The 22,542-nt window shown below is 44.0% G+C and overlaps 1 protein-coding gene across 1 annotated transcript; it reads right to left on the reverse strand.

Annotated features, from left to right (window-relative positions):
- Positions 1-11: 11 nt before the first annotated feature.
- LOC139299270 (solute carrier family 66 member 2) lies at positions 12-22,542 on the reverse strand. Its single transcript, XM_070922177.1, has 5 exons — positions 22,340-22,542; positions 21,792-21,925; positions 19,537-19,587; positions 10,632-10,848; positions 12-222 (listed from the first exon to the last, which is right to left on the reverse strand). Exons 1-5 carry the CDS (start codon positions 22,540-22,542, stop codon positions 12-14), a joined length of 816 nt encoding a protein of 271 aa, XP_070778278.1.

Below are 22,542 nucleotides of genomic sequence, written 5' to 3' on the forward strand. Positions count from 1 at the left end.
TGCGGAGGCTTTCAGAGGGCTTTGGCACTGGTGGTGTGGGAGACGGTGTGGGACACCGGCTTCTGTGGATAGCGGCTGTAGTAGTAAACCTGGAACAGGATGGCGAAGTCCACAAAGACCTGCAGCAGGCCACATGTCCAGAACTGCACGGGAGCCTGGGTGAGCAGGAAGTAGCCCGTTTTAAAGGTGTCACCGCTGGTCCACATCAGCACCATCTTGATACTGCGAGGAAAGAGTAAGAGAAGGGGTGAAGGGAAGACAAGAGAGACTGATACAATTTTATTTGAACTAATTATTGAAGCTCAGCTCATTATCATGAAATGTTTTTTCACCATTCTTATTTTCATGATAACGGTTTTACTGGAGTTAAGTCATTGCACACTTATTTTTATCTAAATGCACCTTTTCAAACGTCTGTCTTTATTTTATTATGGCATCCCCCCCCCCATCACTTTTCTTGACAGTGGTGTTCTCAACAGTCACTGCCCCCTCACCATTCAGTCAGTTATATGCCCCTCGTACCTCTCATTAAGCTAGCAAGCCCAACAACTGCTCCCAAATTTAGCCAGCTAACAATGCCAAAGTTATTCTGCACCTTTCTATTATTTAGCTCAACAAAGGATGCACTTCATATCGAACACTTTCCAGTCGTTTCCAGTCGGCATTAGCATCTTCTCTCCTCCTTTAATACATCGTAAATACATTTCCGCCTGGTTTTGATATATTTTTGCTCTGTCGAAATTCAATTTGGTCATGCAATATCAGTCATCGGGCCAGAAGGGAAAAGCAAATTAGCCACAATAACAACCATGAGGAAACTGAAATAATGAATCTTCTTAGGGCACGGGCTTCTCATCAACTCCACATCCTGTGGCACGTTTCTAACTGTGAAACTCGTAAGAGTGTTTCCGGTACACGCCGAGCTGGCTGTTCGCAGGGTGCTCATGAGGCCATCCAGGGGGTGAGTTACAGTAAAATAAAAAGGGTCATTGTTTTAGAAGCGACAGGGGCTCATGTGATTCGAGAGGGCACAGTTCCTTTAAGCATAGGCTTTGTCCTCTCGCTGGCACTGTGAAGCACTGTGAACTCAGCTAATGAGATGGAAAAGGAAGTCTAACAAGAGTGGAGGAAACATAGGAAAAGAACATGGCCCCCAGGGTCCGAACACACAACTTTATAGACACGTCATCAACTCCAAAAATAGACGTAGACACAATATACAACTGCACTGAGGGAGTGAGGGGACATCGCCTCTGACAGTCCTGTAAGGCCCCATTAAAAGTGCTTCTGGTTATGGGTGTTTTCCACACCAGTTTGTGACAGCATCAACACACCTATCGACTTCTTCAGAGCTCACTTGTGTTTAACTCAGATTTTTTTCTTTTTTCTTTTTTTTTGCTTGAGGCAGGGATACGTGTAGGCAATGCTGGCAAAGAAAGGACTGAGCCAGCACTGCGTCTACAATGCGCGCACACACACTCACAGGACCCTTCAGATGTTGTGCTTCCCAAAGCAACCTGCCTACAACAATACCAAACACATGCTGAGACATTTGAAATCCTTTCACTCAGGCGTGTCGGTTTGGTTGGTCAGCACTATTTGAATAAGCTTTGCAGCAGATTTTTTTTGTCACCTAGCAAAGTGCCACCGAATTTAAAGGGTTGGTTTGACCTCAACCCCATCCAACACCTTTGGGATAGGCAGACTTTGAGCCGGGCCTTATTACCCAATATCAGTTTCCTAACCTCGCTAATACTCTTATAGCTGAATCAGCCATATCGTCAGGGCTGGACAACGAAAACACTTGGTTATGGTTTGGGATACATTGTGGTCACGGTTAACAAATAGTAATTGCCAGTCTGTGATGGGTGGCAAGCTCCGGTTTTGCTGAAAGTCTGACACGCTACGTGCTACACCGACCCACACGCCCTTTTCTCTCCAGTACATACAGTTTAGGCCACACTACTTCCTGCACTGGCACTGGACGCTGGCATTGGATGTACAATCGCCCAATATGGATCACCGGGCTGGACTGAATGCGAGAAACCGGGATCCAAAATAGACAGACTTTCTAGAAGAGTGGAGGCTGTTACAGCAGCAGATTACTGCTCATGGTTTGGGTATGAGATGGGTGTAATTGTTTGTTTTGTCATTTGAGTGAACTAACCCCTTAAGCACGAGACTTTACAGATGAATGAACAGGTAATGGAAAGACCCGTCGAGTCTGTTTCATGTCCCCCTTTTCATTCAGCAGCTGTGCGCTCAACAGCTGACCGGAGGCTGATGTTCGGGACATAAATCACAGCGTCTGATATGTATTCAATTTAATATTCCACTGATGTAGGAGAGATCAATCACAGCTGTAATCTCATAATAGGGTCATAACCATTAATCCACGGCAGGGTCAAGTGTTGTCCGTAAATTCATAACCGAATAACGTCATTGTGTCCTGGCCCCTGAGGACCCTGCTGAAACAAAGCTTCGAGTCCTGCAGCAGGTGAAACGTGGTGGTGCGACGAGGCAGCAAACAGGATGAGTCTTTGTGTTAGCAGATTCCCTGCCTTTGTGGAAGCCTCTGAACAGATGTAAAAGGATGAGAGGTAATCTAGTGCACCCCCCCCCCCCAGCAGAGTGTAACCCCAACTGTCTGCCTGCCTGTCTGTCTGTCTGTCTGTCTGTCTGTCAGCCTCGTCGGGGCAAAGCTTTGCAGCCAAATCTCCTCGTGCATTATTCATGTCTCCAGTTTCACCTTAGCCCTTTTCATTTGTGAGACCAATTCCTAAACTTTGCTATCTTCCTCTCGCTCCCTTCTCACTTGTTCCCGGCTCCTTCCCTGCAGCATCTCCGAACGTCTTTTTTCTGGCTTCCATTTTCACATTTTTTTTTTCATAAGCCCACTCTCTACAGCACTTCTCTCTTCCTCCCTGTCCATTCATCTTCCCACCACCTCCTTCTACCATCGCCTTCGCCTCTCTATACCTGTTTGCATTCGCCTCACCTCACCCCCCCCCCTCTTCCTGCCGCCCTCACACTCTTCTTTCTCAGTAAGGAGCTTGTTAGCTGTGTGGAAAGAGACCCTCCCTCCACACTCCTCTCTCTCCCTTTCCTCCCCCCCCTGTTCCTCAGCGGCTGCTGTCTTGAGTTATGACGATGTGTACCTGCAGGTAATGATGACAGAGGCGAGGGTTGTTTGATCAATCCCTCCGCTGCTTCCCTAATAAGAGGTAACACGGGGTGGGCCGGGGGAAACAGGGTGCAAACATGTCTGGCTACTTATGTGTCACCTTCTCCGAGACACGTATAGACAGAAGAAGAAGAGAGACACGGCACGCTGAGCTCCGGGCAGAAATGAAGTAGAGCTGCAGTGGACCGGACCAGATGCACTGTACAGCAGCACTGGCTACAAAAAAGACACGCAGAAGGTTTTAAGCAAAGACTGATTTACTTATAGGCTGCTTTTAAGGCAAGATGGATGAAATGGCAAAGAACTGCAGGCATTCTGGAACTGTTTCAGGGTAAACAATTACTTTGACAAGAGTAATATTGACGAGGGAGGAGAAGTAGAGCTGTAGCGGGCGACACGACTTGCTGTACAGGATTGGGTCAGATTTGTAAATCCATTGCTATGGTTGTACGTTAAGTTCTTAGTAGCTACTAGCTAGTTTGAACAAGCTACAGCAAACCAAATAAAGCAGTAACAGTGAATATCTGAGGCTTTTTTCTTCTCCATTATTCCTCATTTAGTCTAATGTTATTGGCATAATAGTTTATTATTTGAAGTATGTTTATTATTTTTAATGAAAACAGCATTATATAATGTGTTAACTCCCCACTCCACATGGGTTATACAGCTGTAACTAGGTTAGGTTTGAGACAAAGTGACAGAGTAGCAACTCAGCCGCTTTGGATCAACAGCTATAGAGGCTAAACATATGTGGTGTATTAATATATCATTCAATAAAGAGTTACTTTTTCAGATGTAGTCATATCTTACTAAGCAGACTTGGTGCGGTCTGCAGTCTCTCTCCAGCTTTTATGCTTTTTTAGTGCATCTCTTAGGCTTCAGCTGTGATTCGGCTCACTTCTAAACTCCTGAGCCACAGCAGTGAGCACATGGTGGGGGTAAAGGAGAGTCCAGCGCTGAATCACCATGCACTTCCCAAAATACTTTGAAACTGGGAGGTATAACAGGGGGAATCACTATGGAAGAATAAAGCTTTCTTTCAAACCCACAGAACTATTTATTGTAAATTCTAGTGGAGATCCCAAAGTTTCCAAAGATATGTACCAAATATGTCAGACTCACTGTGTAATGTGTATAAAATGACGCACATCCATTTCATGAAAAACGGGAGTCTTAGAGACAGAATATAAATAACACTGTCAGACAGCGTGGAGTAAACCCCCCTTTAAGAGGTGTTCTCTCTGCAGCCAAGTTCCCATCCTAATGTAGGGCACATTTTTAAACGACTAAAAAATCTTTCGACTTTTCAAACGTTTTTTGGCATTTCCACTCCAGTTTTTTTTTTTAAATGCAAATTGAAGATGCAAATAAAAACAGGAGTCGCACTTTGTGTCCACTACGGACACAAGAAACAACTTTCAATGTACATATGGGCATGTGTGTGTTGTTTGACACTTTAAAAGTGGAAAACTGGATTGTGAAGGGTTACCCTGGTGCGTCTCATACAGTATCAGTTCACACAGTCCTGGGATCTGAGGTTTGAAACTCTCGCTGTGCCTTCCCTCAAACTCATCATTCAATTTTCTTCAAATATAGAGGGCCTGGGCTGTAAGAGCACTGTCATTTTGTGGACCTTAGTTGCACTTGCACTTTGTACATTGCCTATATCATCAGTATTGACTGTTGCCTTTACTAAAGGGTGTGTTATTTGTTTTGTGAGGAAAAAATCTAAACAGGACTTCCCCCCCCTGAAGGAACAGAAACCAATGGATTCATTTTCATCTACCCTAATAGTGAGAGAGTAGCCCCCTGAGTGATGTGAGCAGATGGAGCGAGGACGGGCTGGACAGATGATCTGAAGGTTCTCCAGCTGCAGGGAGCCCGAGCTGCTCTGTTCTACAGCCATGCTACACACAGCAGCACCATGCACCCGGCCACAGGGGTCACATCAGTAGTCAATAGAGATCTATCCCAGCACGTGGCTGTGTGTGTGTGTGTGTGTGTGTGTGTGTGTGTGTGTGTGTGTGTGTGTGTGTGTGTGTGTGTGTTTGTGTGGACAGCAGCCTGCAGGCTAAATAAGGCTCTGGCACTCTTATCTAGCATACTGGGATGCAGCTCAACACCGTCAGCCTTATAAGGCTGCAGTTGGCGGTCTGGATGTCCCATCTCCCTGTTTTGAGTTTTGTCTGTGTGTGCTGTATTCTATTTGTTTTATGGCAGGCTGGTCAGTATCAGCATGTACCTCTGGCTCTCCAAGCTCAAGACCATCTAATAATAGCAGCAGCCTGAAAACTATTAACACAAAACCTTCAAAACCCTCTCATCCCCCACACACTGCACACATACACACCGCCCCTTTCATCTGGCCTAATGTCTGTCTTCAAGTATTTACAGTAGCACTGGCTGAGAAAGTTTCACTTGGTTCCAAATCCAGTTTCAACTCGTTCAAAAGGTTCAAGAACATTTCTAAAATGATGTCGTTTCACGCTGAAAAGAAAAACATAAACATCAAATCAGCCAGAATTAGGGACATAGGTTTTTAAATTAAATGCTAGGAAACGTATTATAAAATTGTATAAAATTAATGTCTGAGACTTATTACTGTACTTTGTGTTTGAAAAGCTAGTCAGCTAGCTAGCTGCAGCTGATAAAATCTGCCAGCCATAGTTAGCCATAGAAATAATAAGGCTACCTCTGTGTGAAATCAAGGACCCATTGTCAAAACATTCGAGTGGTAAATCTGCCACCATTGTCACTGTAAACTGCATAAGTTAAATGGAGGAGAAGAGGAGAAGAAGAGCAGTAAAATATCACTGGGGGTCGAAAAATAGAGCGTTGGATGGGAGAGAGAATAGCCCCATATAATATCACCACATACACAATGTATGGGTGGCATTAATGCAAACCTCTAAGGACTCATTATGGTAACAGAGCAGTTACTGGTGTCAAACAGCATCAGCGAGGTTAACAGAGAACCTGGGGGTGAATCAACTTCAGACAAATACTAAATGCCTTCAGCTATGTCCTCATGGGACAAAAACCACCAACGCAGGACTCATCACCCTCCCCCCTAACTCTAAAAAACTGCTTTACTGCCTGTCTGACATTGTGTCTTGGTGCAGTGTCGGTGTGTATACACACTGAGAACATCCAATATGATTCATTCTTCTCTGTCCTGACTTCATCCCCTGCCTACTTTGGAGGGTGTATAAGGTGGTGAAGCTTCCTACTGCGTGCCTGAGTGTGCAAGTACTAGAAGTAGCCTGACACTTAGAGAAATGTTAGAAATGTTGCTCCAGTCGGAGCGGGGGCACACTGGCTGGGCCATTAACTGGGAGGAAGTCAGCGTGATGTTTGTCCACATGTACATGCTGCATGGGATCTGATTGTTTTTTTGTTTTTTTGTTCCATGCACTTACAGGAAAGGGCACTCTGCTTTACTTCTCCTGTCTGTTTGTTTTTGTCTCTGCAAAATGAAAGTGTGCTCCTATTCATTCACACAAACACACATTCATTCATTCCCTATCCCTTACTTGTGCATGCCCAAACATACCCTCAGCACAAAAACAAACCAGATCTTAACACCGCACCTAAGGGTGTGTGTGTGTGTGGGGTGGGGGGGGGGGGTACAATCTTATAAAAGCAACATTCTTTCCTTTTAAAAATTGCACTTTGAAAGCAAAACATCCCCACTTTATAGGATTTTGCTTCCTATCCCTGCACGCACACGCACACACACACACACACACACACACACACACACACACACACACACACACACACACACACAGAGAAACCTTGAACAGAGTGCTGTGAGGTAAAGTAACCTAGCAACAGCCTGCCAGACTCAACAGGTTTTGCACAGAGGAAGGAGAGGACACAAACAATAAACAGAACTGGAAATGACAATGTCCTCTGCCTTCTGTGGCCGCTTCAGCTGCACGTGTTGAAGTCTGGCAGAATATGTTGCAGGGTGAGACAAAAGAACTGAACTGCAGAACTGACATGAAACTTCATGTTCCATGCTGCCTGGATATTACAGTATTTTGAATTATTTTGGCTCTATTTCATTTGGCAAAACTCTAAACTCAAAATGCTTCATTCCTTATTTTTGGCCTCCAAATCTCAAATAGCAAACAGAATGAAGATGTCTGTATCATTAGGTAATACATTCTGCAGTGTTTCCATCAGAGCATCACAACATTGTATGTATGTTTATCACTGACTTTTAATCATGGTTGCATTTTAAAATAAAATGTACATGCTGCCTAACAGCATATCATTCTCACCAAAACAAATGATGCATAAATCACTACGACAAGATTATACAAAATAGCGATCAGAGACATTCATAAAATGAGATATGTATGTTTAGTCAACATTCAAACTTCGTGCTGTATTATGAAATCCAAGTTATGATACTACTCACATTTTTACTGTAATAGCATACATAGTAGTTTTTATTGGTAGTAGCGGAGCCCGCCATTCCCATGCTAGATTGGATGCCTACCTAAGCACGAGGGGTTCACAGGAAACGGTGCATGCATGTAATCAATGCCAATTTTATCGAACTGGTATCTGCCTCACTGTTTACTGTTCACAACTTATCAGAGCTGAATTAAGTTGCTGCAAATGCAAACTGAACATCCTGCTTCATATTAAAGCATTCAATTGGTGAAATACAGGGCGGCTTTTATTATGAAGCAGCCATAGGAAATGCAAGAAAATGGTCATTTTTGGCATTTTTTGACAGCAGATCATTTTTAAAAGGGCAGACTCAGCTGTGTCCTGCTGCTGTGCGGAGGATCACTTGTGCCGGGCGCAGCATGACATCAGACTGCTGTTGTAATCATTATTGACGGACGTCTTTATTGAAACAATGCGAGTTTGTTGGGCCGCTCTGTAAACAGACACACCAGTTGCTCTTCTGTTGTATTTCTGACAAAGGGGCTGCTTAAAGAGTGTTCACTGTAGTATCAAACCACACTTGCTGTTACCATGGAAACCGAGTGTCGCCAAATCAACCAGCAAAGTTTAAGGGTAAGAATTTAGCAAGTCAGTTGGGCTCCTTGAATCAAGACTCCTGCACAGTGAAAACGGAGCCAAAGCAACTGTAAAACATTAGAAAGACTGTGCATGTACTGTTTGGTGGTGCCATTTATCTCCATGGATAATTGGTCAAATGTAGACGACATGATACTTCCTGTTGCTGGGTTTGACAGCAGAACGCCAGCAGCTCTTTCTAAAACATCAATGGCAATCCTTAGGTGCTGTTGGTCAGGACTTCAGAATAAAAGACAATCAGGAAGTCTGTCATGTACGTGGCATACACACCAATGTTCTGTACCAGAAAAGCACTGCAACCACAAGAAATGGTACTGCCGTGACGATCGAGATTCTCCCATGCTGTGGTCTATATTTATAGATACCCATATGGTCGCCCTGACTGAAAGCATGTTTACAACCATTGTCTAGGGCTTTGTTGAAGTGCATTCTGGAAAACCATAGAAAACAACTGACTGAAGACGTCATGGAAAGCGGGGACCACCAAAAAGTCAGATACACTAATTATAAATGAAATCATGAAAATCGACCAGACTAAGAGTAACCGAGGGTGGAATCCTACTGTAAGCATATATACAGACAGGGTGGTGGACACTGAGGGTGGTAGACAGTGTAAGGTGTGTGTGTGTGTATGTGTATGTGTATGTGTGTGTGTGTGTGTGTGTGTGTGTGTGTGTGTGTGTGTGTGTGTGTGTGTGTGTTGTGGGGGGGGGGTTATCAAAAATAAAGAAGGCATGGGACAGAGAGGGGACGGAAAAGCCCAGCGTGGGAGCTGTCATGGCTGGTTAAGTGGACAGGCAGCCCTGCTGGAGCTCTGTTATCTGTCTACTGCAGAAAGCCAACCAGCACAGACAGAAGGAGGGGAGGGGGGGCACACACTGCTCTGAGGCAGGACACACACTGCGAGAAAGCTTTTTATCAGGCCTGTGTGTTCTGTGCACAATCTCAAACTCGCATGTCTTTTAATACGTATATTATCAGTTTCATCTTTATTTCAACGTCAACATTTCTCTTTATCATATTGCTTTTGCCCTATATCTGCTTTTAATCACGTGTTGCTATTGGCTTCGTGATCAATCCATTTATGTGTCATTGCTTTTCATTGACTGTTTAAAAGTGCTATACAATTAAAGTTGCGTATACTATTCTGAAAAGCAGTTTCCAGGGCTTGGCTACAGCTCAGAAAGCTGGTAGAGTTGATTTTGAAAGCCTCTAATTACAGCCTGAGACTTGATGCAAATCAACATTAATGAGCCAAAATGATACATTAGGAATAGATACAGCCAGACAGAATACCTCATTACCATATTGATCTTCAGAGAAACTTCAGAGGGCCGATGTAAGTCTAATAAATGGTTGTCAGGAGTCCCTTTCTTACTTCCTGCTCGACAGGTGCCAGAATTACTTAATAAGCACGTGTCAGTGTTAATGATCATATGTGAGACAATATAATCTGGAGCCATTACTCACAAGTGTGTGCTACAGTGCAACACGCCCTCAGAGCTGCCTGTGATGGAAGTGGCACTCATAAATAAAACAGTACTCATCAGGATAAAGACATTATCATTAATCAAGGACACAACAAGCCCTGTTTTGATTGCCATCTGACTGGCTCGTGGTAAATTATACACTGAAGGGCCAAACAGCAGAGGAAAAGGGCAAAAGACAGCCTGCGGCTAAATTCTGACAGTGTCAGACAGCTCATAATGTGACTGCTGCTCGGACCCACATCAGCAAAACCAGCCGATCAGAATACGACACTGGCCTGTGCAAGATTTTGTCAGCGGCATTTTTGAATAAAGCTTCAGGAAAAAAAACACACATGCAGTCACAGGCTCGTCTTCGGTACCTTAATGCACATTAGTCTGAATTAATAATGTTTTTAATTTCACACTCAACATTGTTACTGTGTTTTCGTCAGTACCCCTTACCTATAAATATGAGAAACACATGATTCACTCTCCTGCTCAGTTAGGGTCACTTCAGCACACTTGCAGAACAGCCGCCCCCCCACACTAAAGTCTTATAACAGCCTACGTGAGTCTACCTGTAACACCCACGTTTCAAAGTCTTTGTTCACCATCTGTGATGAGAAAACATCAGATTTACACACAGTCAGAGAAAGTAAAAGTGGGCCCCTGGTCGCAGTTTAGCTACACTTGTATCCCGCCGGGCTGCTGACAGCGCTGTCGGCCGAAAAGTCAGTCACACTGTGCGGCTGTAGAGGGGGTTGTTCCAGTGTAGTTCAGCAGACTTCCCTTCCCTACTGTACTGCTCTGTGTACCATGTGCAAAATCAATGTCACTATTACAAAATGCCAAAAAACCTGAATTCTCTGTGTACGTGAACGTTCGAGCTAGGATGTTCAGTATTGAATCCGTACCTCATGCCCTCTGTGGACTTGTTCTGATAGTTGCAGTGGAGCTGCGGTGTGCCCAGCATTGCTTCAGTGAAGACGGCCAGGAAGCCCAGGCTCTCCACGAACAGCGCAGAGTCCAGAAGGAGGTAGGTGATGTAGGCCGCCACCAGCGTGAAGGCCAGCACGCACTGCAAGTAGTCCACGAACTGACTCCATGACCAGAAGTAGCTCCAGTCAAAGTCTAAAGAGGTGCACAACATAAGGAAACCACAAATGAGTCCACAGAAGTGACTGTTTTTTAACAACTAGCCGCTCAAAGGAGCACAGTTCTCAACCAGCTGGCCAACACTGGCACGGTAACAGAAACATTACTTGATGTGTACTGTTCCTGTAAAAATAAACACGGTAAAGCAAAGCAAAGCAGTTCCAAAAAAGACACACGCAACAGTAAAAACAAAACTTACTTTTTCAGACACATCACAGCGGAAGAGTTTCCTTCCAATGTGTTTTTTTTGGGGGGAAAACAAACTAAAAGTAAAAAGTCTAGCCAAAAATACAAAAGTGTTGTTGTTGTCCCAAATAGACAAACAACATGGCAATGATTTTGCTGTTCTTAAAAAGGGCCAGTCCACTCATTTTGCACATGACGGTCAGTTGTATAACGTAATGAGCTCTTTGAAGTGTGACAAATTCACCCTGATGATGTCACCCGGGTTATCTCAGCTTAGGTTTGGAAACTTAACGACGATACCAGAAAGCCTGCATTACAAACTAGTGGCACGGAGTTTGAAAGGCGAGGAGGATCAAAATGATGCGTTTGGTTGCATCATGGGAAATGTAGGATCCAGTGTTTGAGGACTAAAAGTCTGATTATCTCGCCTTGCCAGTAGTTTCTCTGGAAGGTGGTGACTAAGAAAATGAAAAAGGTTCATCCTCTGTGGAGCAATAACAATTTCTGCTAGTAAGCAAGGCAACATTTGATTTAAGCTTTACATTATAAATCAATATTGCAAAACTCTTTAAGATGAAATCGCGGTTACAAATTCAGATTAATTAGTCAGCTATGAGGCACTTTGATACCCCCCTCCACTCTCCTCACTCCTCGTTTTCCAGCACTGGAGGGAATCATTATCTACTAATCCCGTCTGTTCTTTTTGAGCTGTATCTAGTTAATGAAAAGGAAGCAAAAACTCTATTATTGTGACATTTTTTTAACTAACTTCACACATGAGCTGCGAAGTTTCACACGACTCCCACAATCCCCTTTTTAGAAAAAAAAAAAAAAAAAACTATATGTCACTGCCACAAATAGGCCGTCTGAACTGCGCGCGGATTTGGACTCGTTCTCATTCAGATTCTTGCAAAACAGAAGCTTTTAAACTTCAGGGTCTTGCGGGAGGAGGCTGTGAGAAAGAGTGAAGGTGGTGAAAAGCCCAGAGGGAGGCCAGCAGCCAGCCCAGGTTATAGTGTTTTCCACACAGTAGTAATGGGCTGGGTGGCAATCTGGACACTGATGAATGATTTAAACCGTGTTTTCTGCCCTAACACCCCCCCTGTGCATTCTTTCTCTAAGGAGGGAAATTATTAGATAAGGATTCTGAGCACAACACCACCGGCTTTCTGTAATAAGCAACAGAGCCAATACTAATCATACTGTGATGATATTCTCAAGGCTGCAAAGCGTCGATCGCCTCAGGTACGGCTTTAATTATAGCTGAGGAGGGAGCAGGTACAATAAGCAATGCAAGACATCTTTACCTCTAACTTCTTCTATGCTAAAACACATTCAACATATCCTCATGGCATGAGGGCTGTGAAAGAAAGCGCACATGTAGCTGCTGGTTTAATGTGTGAGCAGAGGACATTGAAAGAGTTTATCAAGATAATCGAATCATGGCAGAGAGCGAAAGATGTTTCTGCACGGCTGTATCTTAAATGGGATTTCTGCAAGCCTCAAATGCAATAGAGCCGATTCGTTTAATCACGTTTAAATTAGGCTCTCTTTATCAAAGAGGCACATCGAAGCACTCTAAGGAGGCCCTCTGCAAAGGCCTGCATAGGCCTCCAGAGAAGGGCCTGTACAGTAGATAAAGCAATACCAAAAAAAAGAAGATCAAAGCATTGTTTGGAATACGTTCACCACTAAATACCACGCTACATTGAACAAACCTGCTATTTCTCAAGGCTTGATGAAATCAGAAGTGAAAGAATACAAGCGTTTATGACATTTGCGTTTATGATTTAATGAGATATTGTTTCATTAGAGGATTAACGGTGACATTTAGGTGGCATTTCTACATGAATACCCAGGGCAGGCACGTATGCGCGCAAGGAAGCCTGGCTTTGAAATACTTACAAAATCCAATTGTTCCTTTCTGACAGACAAGTTACACAAATCCCATGAATTGAATAAATCTCAAAGATCAATTCAATCCAGGCCTTTTGTCAAGCTGCCACACACTCCACACACCAAGATTTGCCGTGGCAAAACCTTACAACCATGTAGGACAGCGATACAATGCAGTGTTAGACAAAAGACAAGCAAACAGCTCTTAAAAAAGGTATAACAGGGCATGTATTTCTGTTCTAAGTATAATCAACGCTGAGAATATCCTTTGAGAGCTGTTACGTGAACAGTATAGCAGTGTTTACTCTGTAGGTGTTGTGGCTGCAGATGCCTGGTGTGGCAGTGGAGCCCTGCTGGCAGGAGGGCCAGAGGACTGTGAATCTGGGCCAACTAGCACCAGGCTGGCGCTGCCTGATAACAGGCAAACACAGAGGGAAGCAATCAGGGGCGACAGAGCAGCGTTCAACACCAACCTGGCTGCTAAAGGCATAGCTTCACACTATACTGAACATGTTATAATGTATGGCTCCAAGTGGTGATATGACTGGGCCCCCATACGCATACAGTGTAAAACCAGTGTTTAGTTTTGTTAGCTAGCTGGCGAACAGCGAGGTTCACCTCAGGAGACTTCCAGCAACATAGCACATGTTTAGCGCGTGTTCTCTTGCGTCACATGGTGGACACAGGAAGTGACACTTATCTCCTTCCTGCAATGTCCAACATTTGTGAAAGGCAGCTTTAGTTTTCCCTTTGGGATGCAGTAGAAGTGATTAAGTCTTAACAAACAGCCAGTTCTGCAAAATTGTACTACAGTAATTTAGTAAATACAGGTAATTTCTTGCCGTCTTCCAATTCATTTTTACAATGCTTCGCCTCAAAAGTTCTTAAAATAAAAAGATTGAGAACTTTTTCTTAACCCCCCCCCCCCCCCCCAGGTCTCTGAGGAGGATAGATTATGCATGAAATTTCCTCCGTGGTGAAATTAAAATGTATTTATTTTTCCATCTGGCAACTTAAAACTTAAAACGCCTTTCTCATGAACACCTTTGGCTCGAACAAGAAAAGGTTGTGATTATGACATGCTTTTTAATTATTTGTGCAGTCCTCGTCTCAGCCTCGTGCTTTAGTCATTACGCTCCTTCATGCCAGTGCTGTACTGTCATCCTCTCTTAATCCTGTGTGTGCAGACTTTGAAGATGCACACAAACCTGCCTCCAAATCTGAGCAGCAGCAAATGTAAAAAAGAAAAACCCCAACATCTTGGAGGCAGATCAGTGTGACACACCGCTTCACACTGACCACTAAGGGATGTTTATCAGAGTGCTGTACCTCAGCCATACCCTGCCACACACCCTCTCTTGCTGTGCCACTTCTGTACCCTGGGGCATTCTCCTCCTCCTCCTCTTCAGTCCCCTGTGCTGGGTGTCTCGGTAGCGCTGTGTGGGAACAGGCTGGAGCTGCGTACAATAGACTCCCTGCGGTGGCCGAACGTCTTGTGCACGGCTCGGTTTGAAGTCCCACAGCGTTGTGGTACATGTGTAGGAAGAGAGGGGCCAAGAGTTCAAGATTTCAACCGCTTGTTTAGCAACTGTTCCCTGCTAGCTTTCAGTTCGGCCCTGGAAAAGTCAACGGGGGGAGTTGAAACAATAGCTTCCTGCCACTCAAAAAGCAACCGTGGGAGAAGCAGGGACGTTATTCTGAGAGACAGTTGTAACAGCGCGGGAAATGGAACCTCAGATTTCAACAAGCTTTGTTTTCTGAAATCTGGACAGGGGGCTATTTAATAATGACTGATAGGCTTTCACTGGCACGTCACAGCACAGCAACTTTTCTGCACAGCCACCTAGACGACACGCTGTGTGCCTTCTATAAAAAAAAAAGGACTGAGGCTAAAAGATAGGCCCCTACCTGCCCTTTGGGAGCGGATAACTCCACCTACAGGATATGGTCATTTATTCGCAGCTGACAAACCCAGTGAAGCTACAGGTACGGACCCCCATAGGACCAGAATGAGTAATGAGCCATAACCAAACAATAGAGAGAAATGGAAATCTCTTGCGTTGCCATGTACCTCTGTAACATCGTTAGGCCAACGTCTCTGTGGTACGGCATCACTCCATCACTGTGACATAATCAAGATAACAGTAGATTTCTATGGATGCTCCATGGTGGTTATTTCCCTGGTGACCAAGCGACCCTAAAGTACAGTGAGCTAGGTATCAGAATGTTATGTGTTCCCTCGAACAACTTTTGGGAAATCATGCAAGACCTTTGCATTCACGCGCAAAACTTCACAGTAACGGAAAAACATTTTTCAAGATTTCACAAGAGAACGCAGAAGTGCGTCTTTATTTTTCCACCGATCAAAAATGTTTTCCTCCAAGGCCACGGTGACGTGCGGACTGATAAATGCAAAGATTTCAGGGATTTCCATTCACACGCTATTTCTAGCTGCAATATCAAAAACTAATTCAAGTGTGCTGAAAGTGAATGAGAACGTGGTATTGGTCGCTGAGACCAGTTTGCAGACAGGGTTTTCAATCATGGAGCACAACCCTGTTACACACAAATTCTTTTACATGCTGCCGGAGATTTTGGAAAATCCAATCTGCGTCTCCTCTTTCAGGTCTTCACAGCAACCAATGGTAAAGTTTGACTAAGGCACACATTAAACAAAGTGAAACTTTTCCCAGCTGTCACCGTCAGACCTTTTTCTACAAATATTTCATCTCACTTTTTCCTTCCAAACCCTTTTACCTCCACCTGAGGGATGGCCAGCCTCTCTCATTCTGACACAGCCAAATGATCTGATCTTTTAATCTCCTTACAGGATTGCAGCAGGCAGTCTTCCATATAAATCACACTGAGCTGCTATTGCACCAGGATTTCTGCCGTCTGAAAAGTCTAACTGCGCCAGCCTACAACAAAGGACAGTACAGCACAGATGTGGCCAGTTGTGTGATTGAGGCACTACAGGCGTACTTTGAACCTATGCATGCTCTCAGTTACATTAAATTATACATTATGAACGTCTCTCCATAAAATGTTTACAGCCACTCATATCTATTATAATACAGCCTTATTTTGGGCATTCTAGGAGGTTCTATCTATAAAAGTCAGCCACACTGTAGTTTTCTCTGAGTGCAAACGTCCAGCTGTTTGATGGAAGGGCCTGGAGTGATAATGACGCTGTGCTGCTATGAGAATGAATATGCGCTATGAGGAAGGCTTAGAGAACATAAAGGGAACACAATGAACAATCAGAGAAATGTACAGGTTGAGAACATGTCCTGCTGACTGAACAACACCCTGGTGAGTCACTGCAAAGCTGCACTGTGAGGCTGCTGCACCTGGCGGCTGCACGCTGACACCAGTTTGGCGCTACCTGTTATACTGTTAGCTCTCTATAATTTGCTTTTCCATTGCTGCCTCTCTGAGCCTATATCCATCTCACAGCCCTGACACTGGCCACAGCTGCTCCGGGCCTCTAAGTGCTGCGAGTCTAACCAATCCACTTTTTCATTCCTCCCTCTACCTGGGTGTTCTCGCGCTTCTATCAACAGTAGACTACAACGTGCTTACCCTTGATATTTCCACTAGCAGATCAATGAGCAGAAGCAGACCAGCAAAGCTGCGATCAAAGAACACGGCTCTCCGTCAGCCCGTAATGATGCTTGGCAGAGCTCACTGATCGATGTCCATTCATAAAGGGTCGGGCCTCTGGCGCTGCAAAAAGCCGGCTTCAACATGTGGGCAAAAGCAGAGCCAGCAGCACCACACGTGGCACTGAAGGCAATGTCAGAAAAGTCCCGCACCTCCACTGACGCCACAAACAGACCGACAAGCTATACCACAGGAAGCCACGATGTTTCTGCTTGTCTTTAAATGACTGAAAACATCCGACAAAAGGCTATAAACTAGCACTTCAACACCAAGCACCTAGTGTGCATCAGTCAGTCCCGAGAGGAGAATTTGTAGTATATTATAAACACACTGGGCCAAGTGTATTTTCTGCCTTTTCACATCACACAAATATTGTTTCCAGCTGCCATCTAGTGTCCACACCAGGAACAACAGCCCTTTCTTCACCAGTGCTGTGTCTTAATTTTTAGTATACTTGTTGTATACAGTGTGTACTGAACTTTGAAGTGTTTTTTCGAATGTAAGAAATCAATATACTTTACAGTTTTATACAAATAGTAAATAATACGACACGTGAATCACCAGACATCATATAAACTGCAACGTTTGCCTTCAGAATGCCCCTGATCAAAAAAAAGCGTAATGTTTTATTATTTTTGCAGCTGTGAGTAGTGCCTACTTGTCCCATGTCCACTGCATTGTGAGACCATAGGTGTAGTTTTGTGTGTGTTTCTTACACCGGACGAACCCAGTGAGTCATAGACTACATTCTGCTTTCAACAGCACACCCATACTGTCACTTTTCTAGTGTGAACTCACAACGTAACCAAAAGCTGCTTTGAATGCAGTAAACATGTGGTGAGGAACAGGGAGGTTCAGGTTAGGCAGGACCAGCGCATTAAGTATTCTTTCAATTACTGTGACGTTCTTTTTTTTCCGGTCATCCAGGTAATGTGGTCATGAGTAGTTAAGTTTGGTATGCAGCCCTGCAGTGGTTTCCTTTGAGTGCAACTGACAAAGCCTCTTAAATGACATTTCAAGATTACCCAGCAGGTCTTTCTACAGGATCAGACCCGTGAGCTGCCCCTCATGCCGCGACTCAATACACTTTTCTAAAAGCGGACATTTTGACGAGTCACAGTAGGACGAGCACAAGTGTAAATCGTAAAAATAATGATGGCTGAAATCCCATTCAGCTGCTTCAGTTTCAGGATCCTGGTATTGTGCATTAAGGCCTGTGAGAAGCTGATGGCGCTCACATGACATCACTGATCGGGTGTGCCCCACCAAAACGCGACATTTTGACAGTCTGAACCCACAGCAGCAGATTTCTGCCCTATGTACGTTTTCTTTTGTTTCTTACCTGGGCAACTAAGTGTGAAGTTGCCGCTGCTTCGAAGGTTAAGACTGGTGTGGCTAAGATTTTTCTTACCGTCAGCAAATCCATTAAAACCAACAATGTGTGAGTCCGTCTCAGGGACCCTGTCTGCTGTGACACTGTAGTTTTCAGCCAGTGTTACTCCAACAGGAGGAAAAAGTACATTTGGTGGGGACTATTTTCAGTTGTGGATTAATACATGATTTGTGCTCTAATGAGTATTTGGAGCAGCAAGTCGCTGTGTGTGGGATTAAGTCTGTATAATCTACAGTGTGTGTTCTTGGTGAAGAAGGAAAATGTCCCCCATCGCAACAGTGTGGCTCATTGATGTGTTTTGGACGACGATGGAGCTCTACGGCACAGAGGAATGAGATATAGCAGGCTTTGGATACACCCACATGACTTGGTGGTTTTGTGCTTTTCATTGGATTTGTTGAACGATAAGACAAATATAGACCATCACCAGCCTTATCCTTAAATTAGGCACCAGCAAATTTTACGCTTCAATGTCGTTATCTTCACGGAAAGCTTGGAAATGACGCAAGATGTCTGGAGTTAAAAATCATAGTGACTAGCCCTTTCAACAAGCTCAAACTATTGATGGAAAAAAGCCAAAACCTGTCTTAACACACAGCTACACACACACACACACACACACACACACACACACACACACACACAGAAAGACGGACAACATGTGTGTTAAGCAGACACTAGCAGCTTTTCTCCTGTTGAAACTGCAACTGTGTCAGCTTGGTACGTCCCACCCCACAGATTTTTAAAAAAAAATGGCCATTGTGCTGAAACCAAGTGTAGTTCAAAGAACTGTTTTAAAAAGCAAGTTAGAAGACAACATCGATTAAAAGTCGTTAGCATTTGACTTTGCATGAATCAGCCATTAAAAACATGCTTTACGTTCACATTTCAGGGCAGGATAAAATCAACATGCACCAGTTTAAGGATCATTAAAACACAAACAAACACACACACACACACACACACACACACACACACACACAAACACATTTGGTTTGAGAGCTAATATCAAACAATCAAGTCAAAGTGCAAAAACAAAAGCAGAAAGTGAAAAATAAGTGGCTAACTACTGTAAATCACTGATAACTAACAGCTATGTGAGTTCACAATACATGAGCTTTTGATTTCTTCCTAAACTGTCAGTTAATATAAACGAAAGCACAAATAATACATGAAAAGTCACATTCACACAGTTGTTTTTTTTTTCCAATGAAAGCTGATGCCTTCATTTGTACCGAGGGTGTGAAGTGCAACATGCGCTGAAAGCGTCACAGCGGTGGCTACAACGTGCGGACAGTACAGCACGTCCCATGAATTGTGAAACGTGAATGCAACAGCGGGACGACATGCAAGTGAAATGAGCTCATGCTTCATCCAAACACGTGGTGAGAGGTGTTAGTCATCGATTAGTGTTGGGGGGGGGGAGAGGCCACACTGGGTCGTCATGCACGAGACACAAGAGATGGAGGGAGGCAGATGAACTACAACTGATGGTTCATGGCAGACACAGGAAGTTCTGTACATACCCAGAAAGAGCCTCTTAGGGATTCTGATCTCCTCGTCCTTACGGTCTGTTGCTACAGACAAAAAATAAAAAAAGGGGGGAAAAACAACAGGGAAAAGGAAGGGAAAGAAAAAAAAAAAAAAGAGCTGGTTTTCTTCATTTTTTCAGCAAAGCCAGAGGTGACCCGTGACCTGTCAGGTTACCGCACATCAGTGTGACTTTGTGATATATCGAGGACAGTTGGTCACACGGCGGAGTTTTTTCAAATGTCCTCGGTATATCAGCACCTCAGAGGCCCTATAAACATACGTTCTCAATCAGCTTCTTACTACGAGTGACGTGGTCCTACATGAAGACACAAGTCACTGCCAAAGTGGGACGGGTTTTGGTTATTTCAGATGAGAGACTTCTGCATTTGTGGGTTTGTCTGCGCTTTTCTGAATTGTTTGAAGTGGGCGGGGCTCAGTCGGGAAAAGGTGTCACGTGCTTCCGTTCACCAATCAAAACTAAGGCTGCTTGGCCTGGTCGCTGTCAATTCATCAAAGCACACCCACACAGTCCTGATGAAGCAGATCAGCTTCAGTTTTATGAGTGTTAATTTCTTAAAACATAAAACTTTAACTATTTAATGTTATCAAGAAAAGACTTGATGTTTCAAGGCAATAGCAATAGATTGGTCCCCTTTAAAAACTACAACCTGCCTTTTTTAAACTTCGATTTTGTCTGGATTAAACAAACAACATATAACGTGATCATTAGTGAGCTTTGGAGGTGCTGGTGGACAGGTTTTGTTCGGCTAGCTCTTTACCCATGCTTTCAGTCTCTATGCTACACTAAGCTAACCTGCAGCTAGCGGTAGCTGTACTCTTCCAGACATGTATAAGAGTGGCAACAATCTTCTCATCTGACTCTTGGAACAACATGTCAAACTATTCCTTCAAGTTGAGCTTTCACAGCGCAGCTTTTCTGCAAGTTTTGAGATACTTGACCACTGCTGTGCCATTTTGCCGCTGACAAAATCCTATTGCATTGTACAAAATGCATATAACGACAATAAGAAAGACAGAAACTCAGCTGAAAAATATTTGAATGCATTTCTCCTGACTCAAACTGGTGGCCGACTGGCTCCAGGTTTTCCTCTCCAGAGTTCCAGAGTTTTCATTCAGTTACTCCGTATTTTGTCATCCGACTCTGAGCCAAACAGCCATTATCACACATTACACAAGGGTCCTCCCCTGTCCTTGTCTTCAGACTGCCACACGGACAGGAGGCATAGCCGAGCACCCAATCCTGGAGCAGGACAGTCTGCCTAGATGGGAAACCCCCGCACTGCATACAACATGTGATACAGGCTTATAACACATGACTTCCTTATGAAACAGAGACCTCTTTCTTGTCCATTTGTGTGTGATGTATATAGAAAAACAGGATGCAGTGTGTGAGCATGTAGGGTACTGAATAACTTTACAGGGCTGTTAAGAGAAGACACGCTGTAGGTTTAACTTCTGTTTAAAGTTTCAGCTAACTATATTGCACAGTGCAGTAGGCTTTGTGGGCACTTTGGATCATTTCTCTCCATCCAAATTGCTAATGGATAAATCATCAATATTGACAGTATTAACAGAATAGTAAAACATGAGCCCTCCTAAATCTCTAAACTTACTACCTCAACAATTAGAAGGATTTTGATGCTTGATATCTATCAACCAGGTACCTGTCTACCAATTGAACATTGGAAATGGTAACTTCAGATGGATGTGATCATTTTAAACAGCTACATGACAGTTCATTTACAAGTATTGAGGTGCGGGTGGAAGCAAGTTCCTTCCTCCAGAAGGCTGATTTTTTGAGAAAGTTAGTCTTGAATCATCTATTAACAAACACATCCTGCACATAATCGCAACAATCATCAGCGTAGTTATGTGGCAAAGTTCCCTTCTAACTATAGATTGTAACACTTGTCACAGTGTTGAAGTAGGTTTAACTGGATTGTTCGAACATCAGCGACGTAAGGAGTGGCCCTGTGGTCAGTGACGCTGGGAGGTAAGGAGACGTGTTAACACTATGATCATCACACTCCCATGCACAGTCATTCACACAATCTGACATTTCGCTCTCAGTCACTCACACATGCACCTGCCTACACACATCCACTCCTGCTTGCTCTCACTCTTATCTTTTACACTCTCATGCACACACAAACACTTCCTCACACAGTGTTGATGCAATTGAGCTTTATCGGCACTGCAAAGAGGCCCCTGCAGAGGGGTGTCTGACCTATGAAGGAGCGCCTTTTGGTGTTGAGTTCAGTGGCCATGCGGACATTGGTGCACAGGTTCAGCATGATGAGCATGGTGGCGATCATGATGATGCTCTGCCACAGCAGCAGTGACTCGAAGTAGCGGCCAAATCTGTTGGAGAAAAAACAAAAGACTGTGTGAACTTGCTGTGTAAAAGGGTAGCATGCGTGAAGTACAGTCAAAGCCACCAGGAATACTGCACATACTCGCTTTTCTAGTTCAAAGACACTCTCAGTAAAATGATGATACTTAGCTGCAGCAGCTTCCAAAATTGAATTAGTACTTCAGTAGGTGGCAGCAACAAATGAGAACCAAATTGGAAGTTACAATGCAATGGAATCTCCGATGATGATCTCTTTTAAGCCGAATTGTAGATAATACCCCCATTGATTCTTGAAACATCTTAAGTGTGGTTCCATAAGTTACATACTTTGGCTTATAAGCAAAAGAGTATTAAATTGACCGAATTTTGAATGGAGGTTTGTCACCATACAACGGAAAAACAGACAGGGAATAGTTTGTTACCTGAAGAGTATCCGTAGGATATTTGCCACCAGGAGGACCAGGCACACATAGGTGGAGAACCCCTCTGCATTCTGGGTCCGGCGGATGTCTCGGTACTGGGGGATGTAGGGCACCACCCCACCGAACACCATGGCACCAGCGGCGACCCACGACACCAGCGCGTTAAACACGGTCACAATCTGGTCGAACACCTCATCCTCCAT

Source organism: Enoplosus armatus, chromosome 16 (genome assembly GCF_043641665.1).
Source record: "Enoplosus armatus isolate fEnoArm2 chromosome 16, fEnoArm2.hap1, whole genome shotgun sequence".
In the NCBI taxonomy this organism is placed as follows: domain Eukaryota; kingdom Metazoa; phylum Chordata; class Actinopteri; order Centrarchiformes; family Enoplosidae; genus Enoplosus; species Enoplosus armatus.

Bases quoted from the DNA above. Each gene is read 5' to 3' on its own strand.
- LOC139299270 (XM_070922177.1), bottom strand. From the start codon at position 22,542: ATGGAGGATGAGGTGTTCGACCAGATTGTGACCGTGTTTAACGCGCTG. The intron at 19,588-21,791 runs GTCAGACACCCC...TTTTGTCTGTAG, and splicing joins CAAAAGGCGCTCCTTCATAG to CAACAGACCGTAAGGACGAG. The intron at 223-10,631 runs GTACGGATTCAA...CTTTCCTCGCAG, and splicing joins AAGTCCACAGAGGGCATGAG to TATCAAGATGGTGCTGATGT.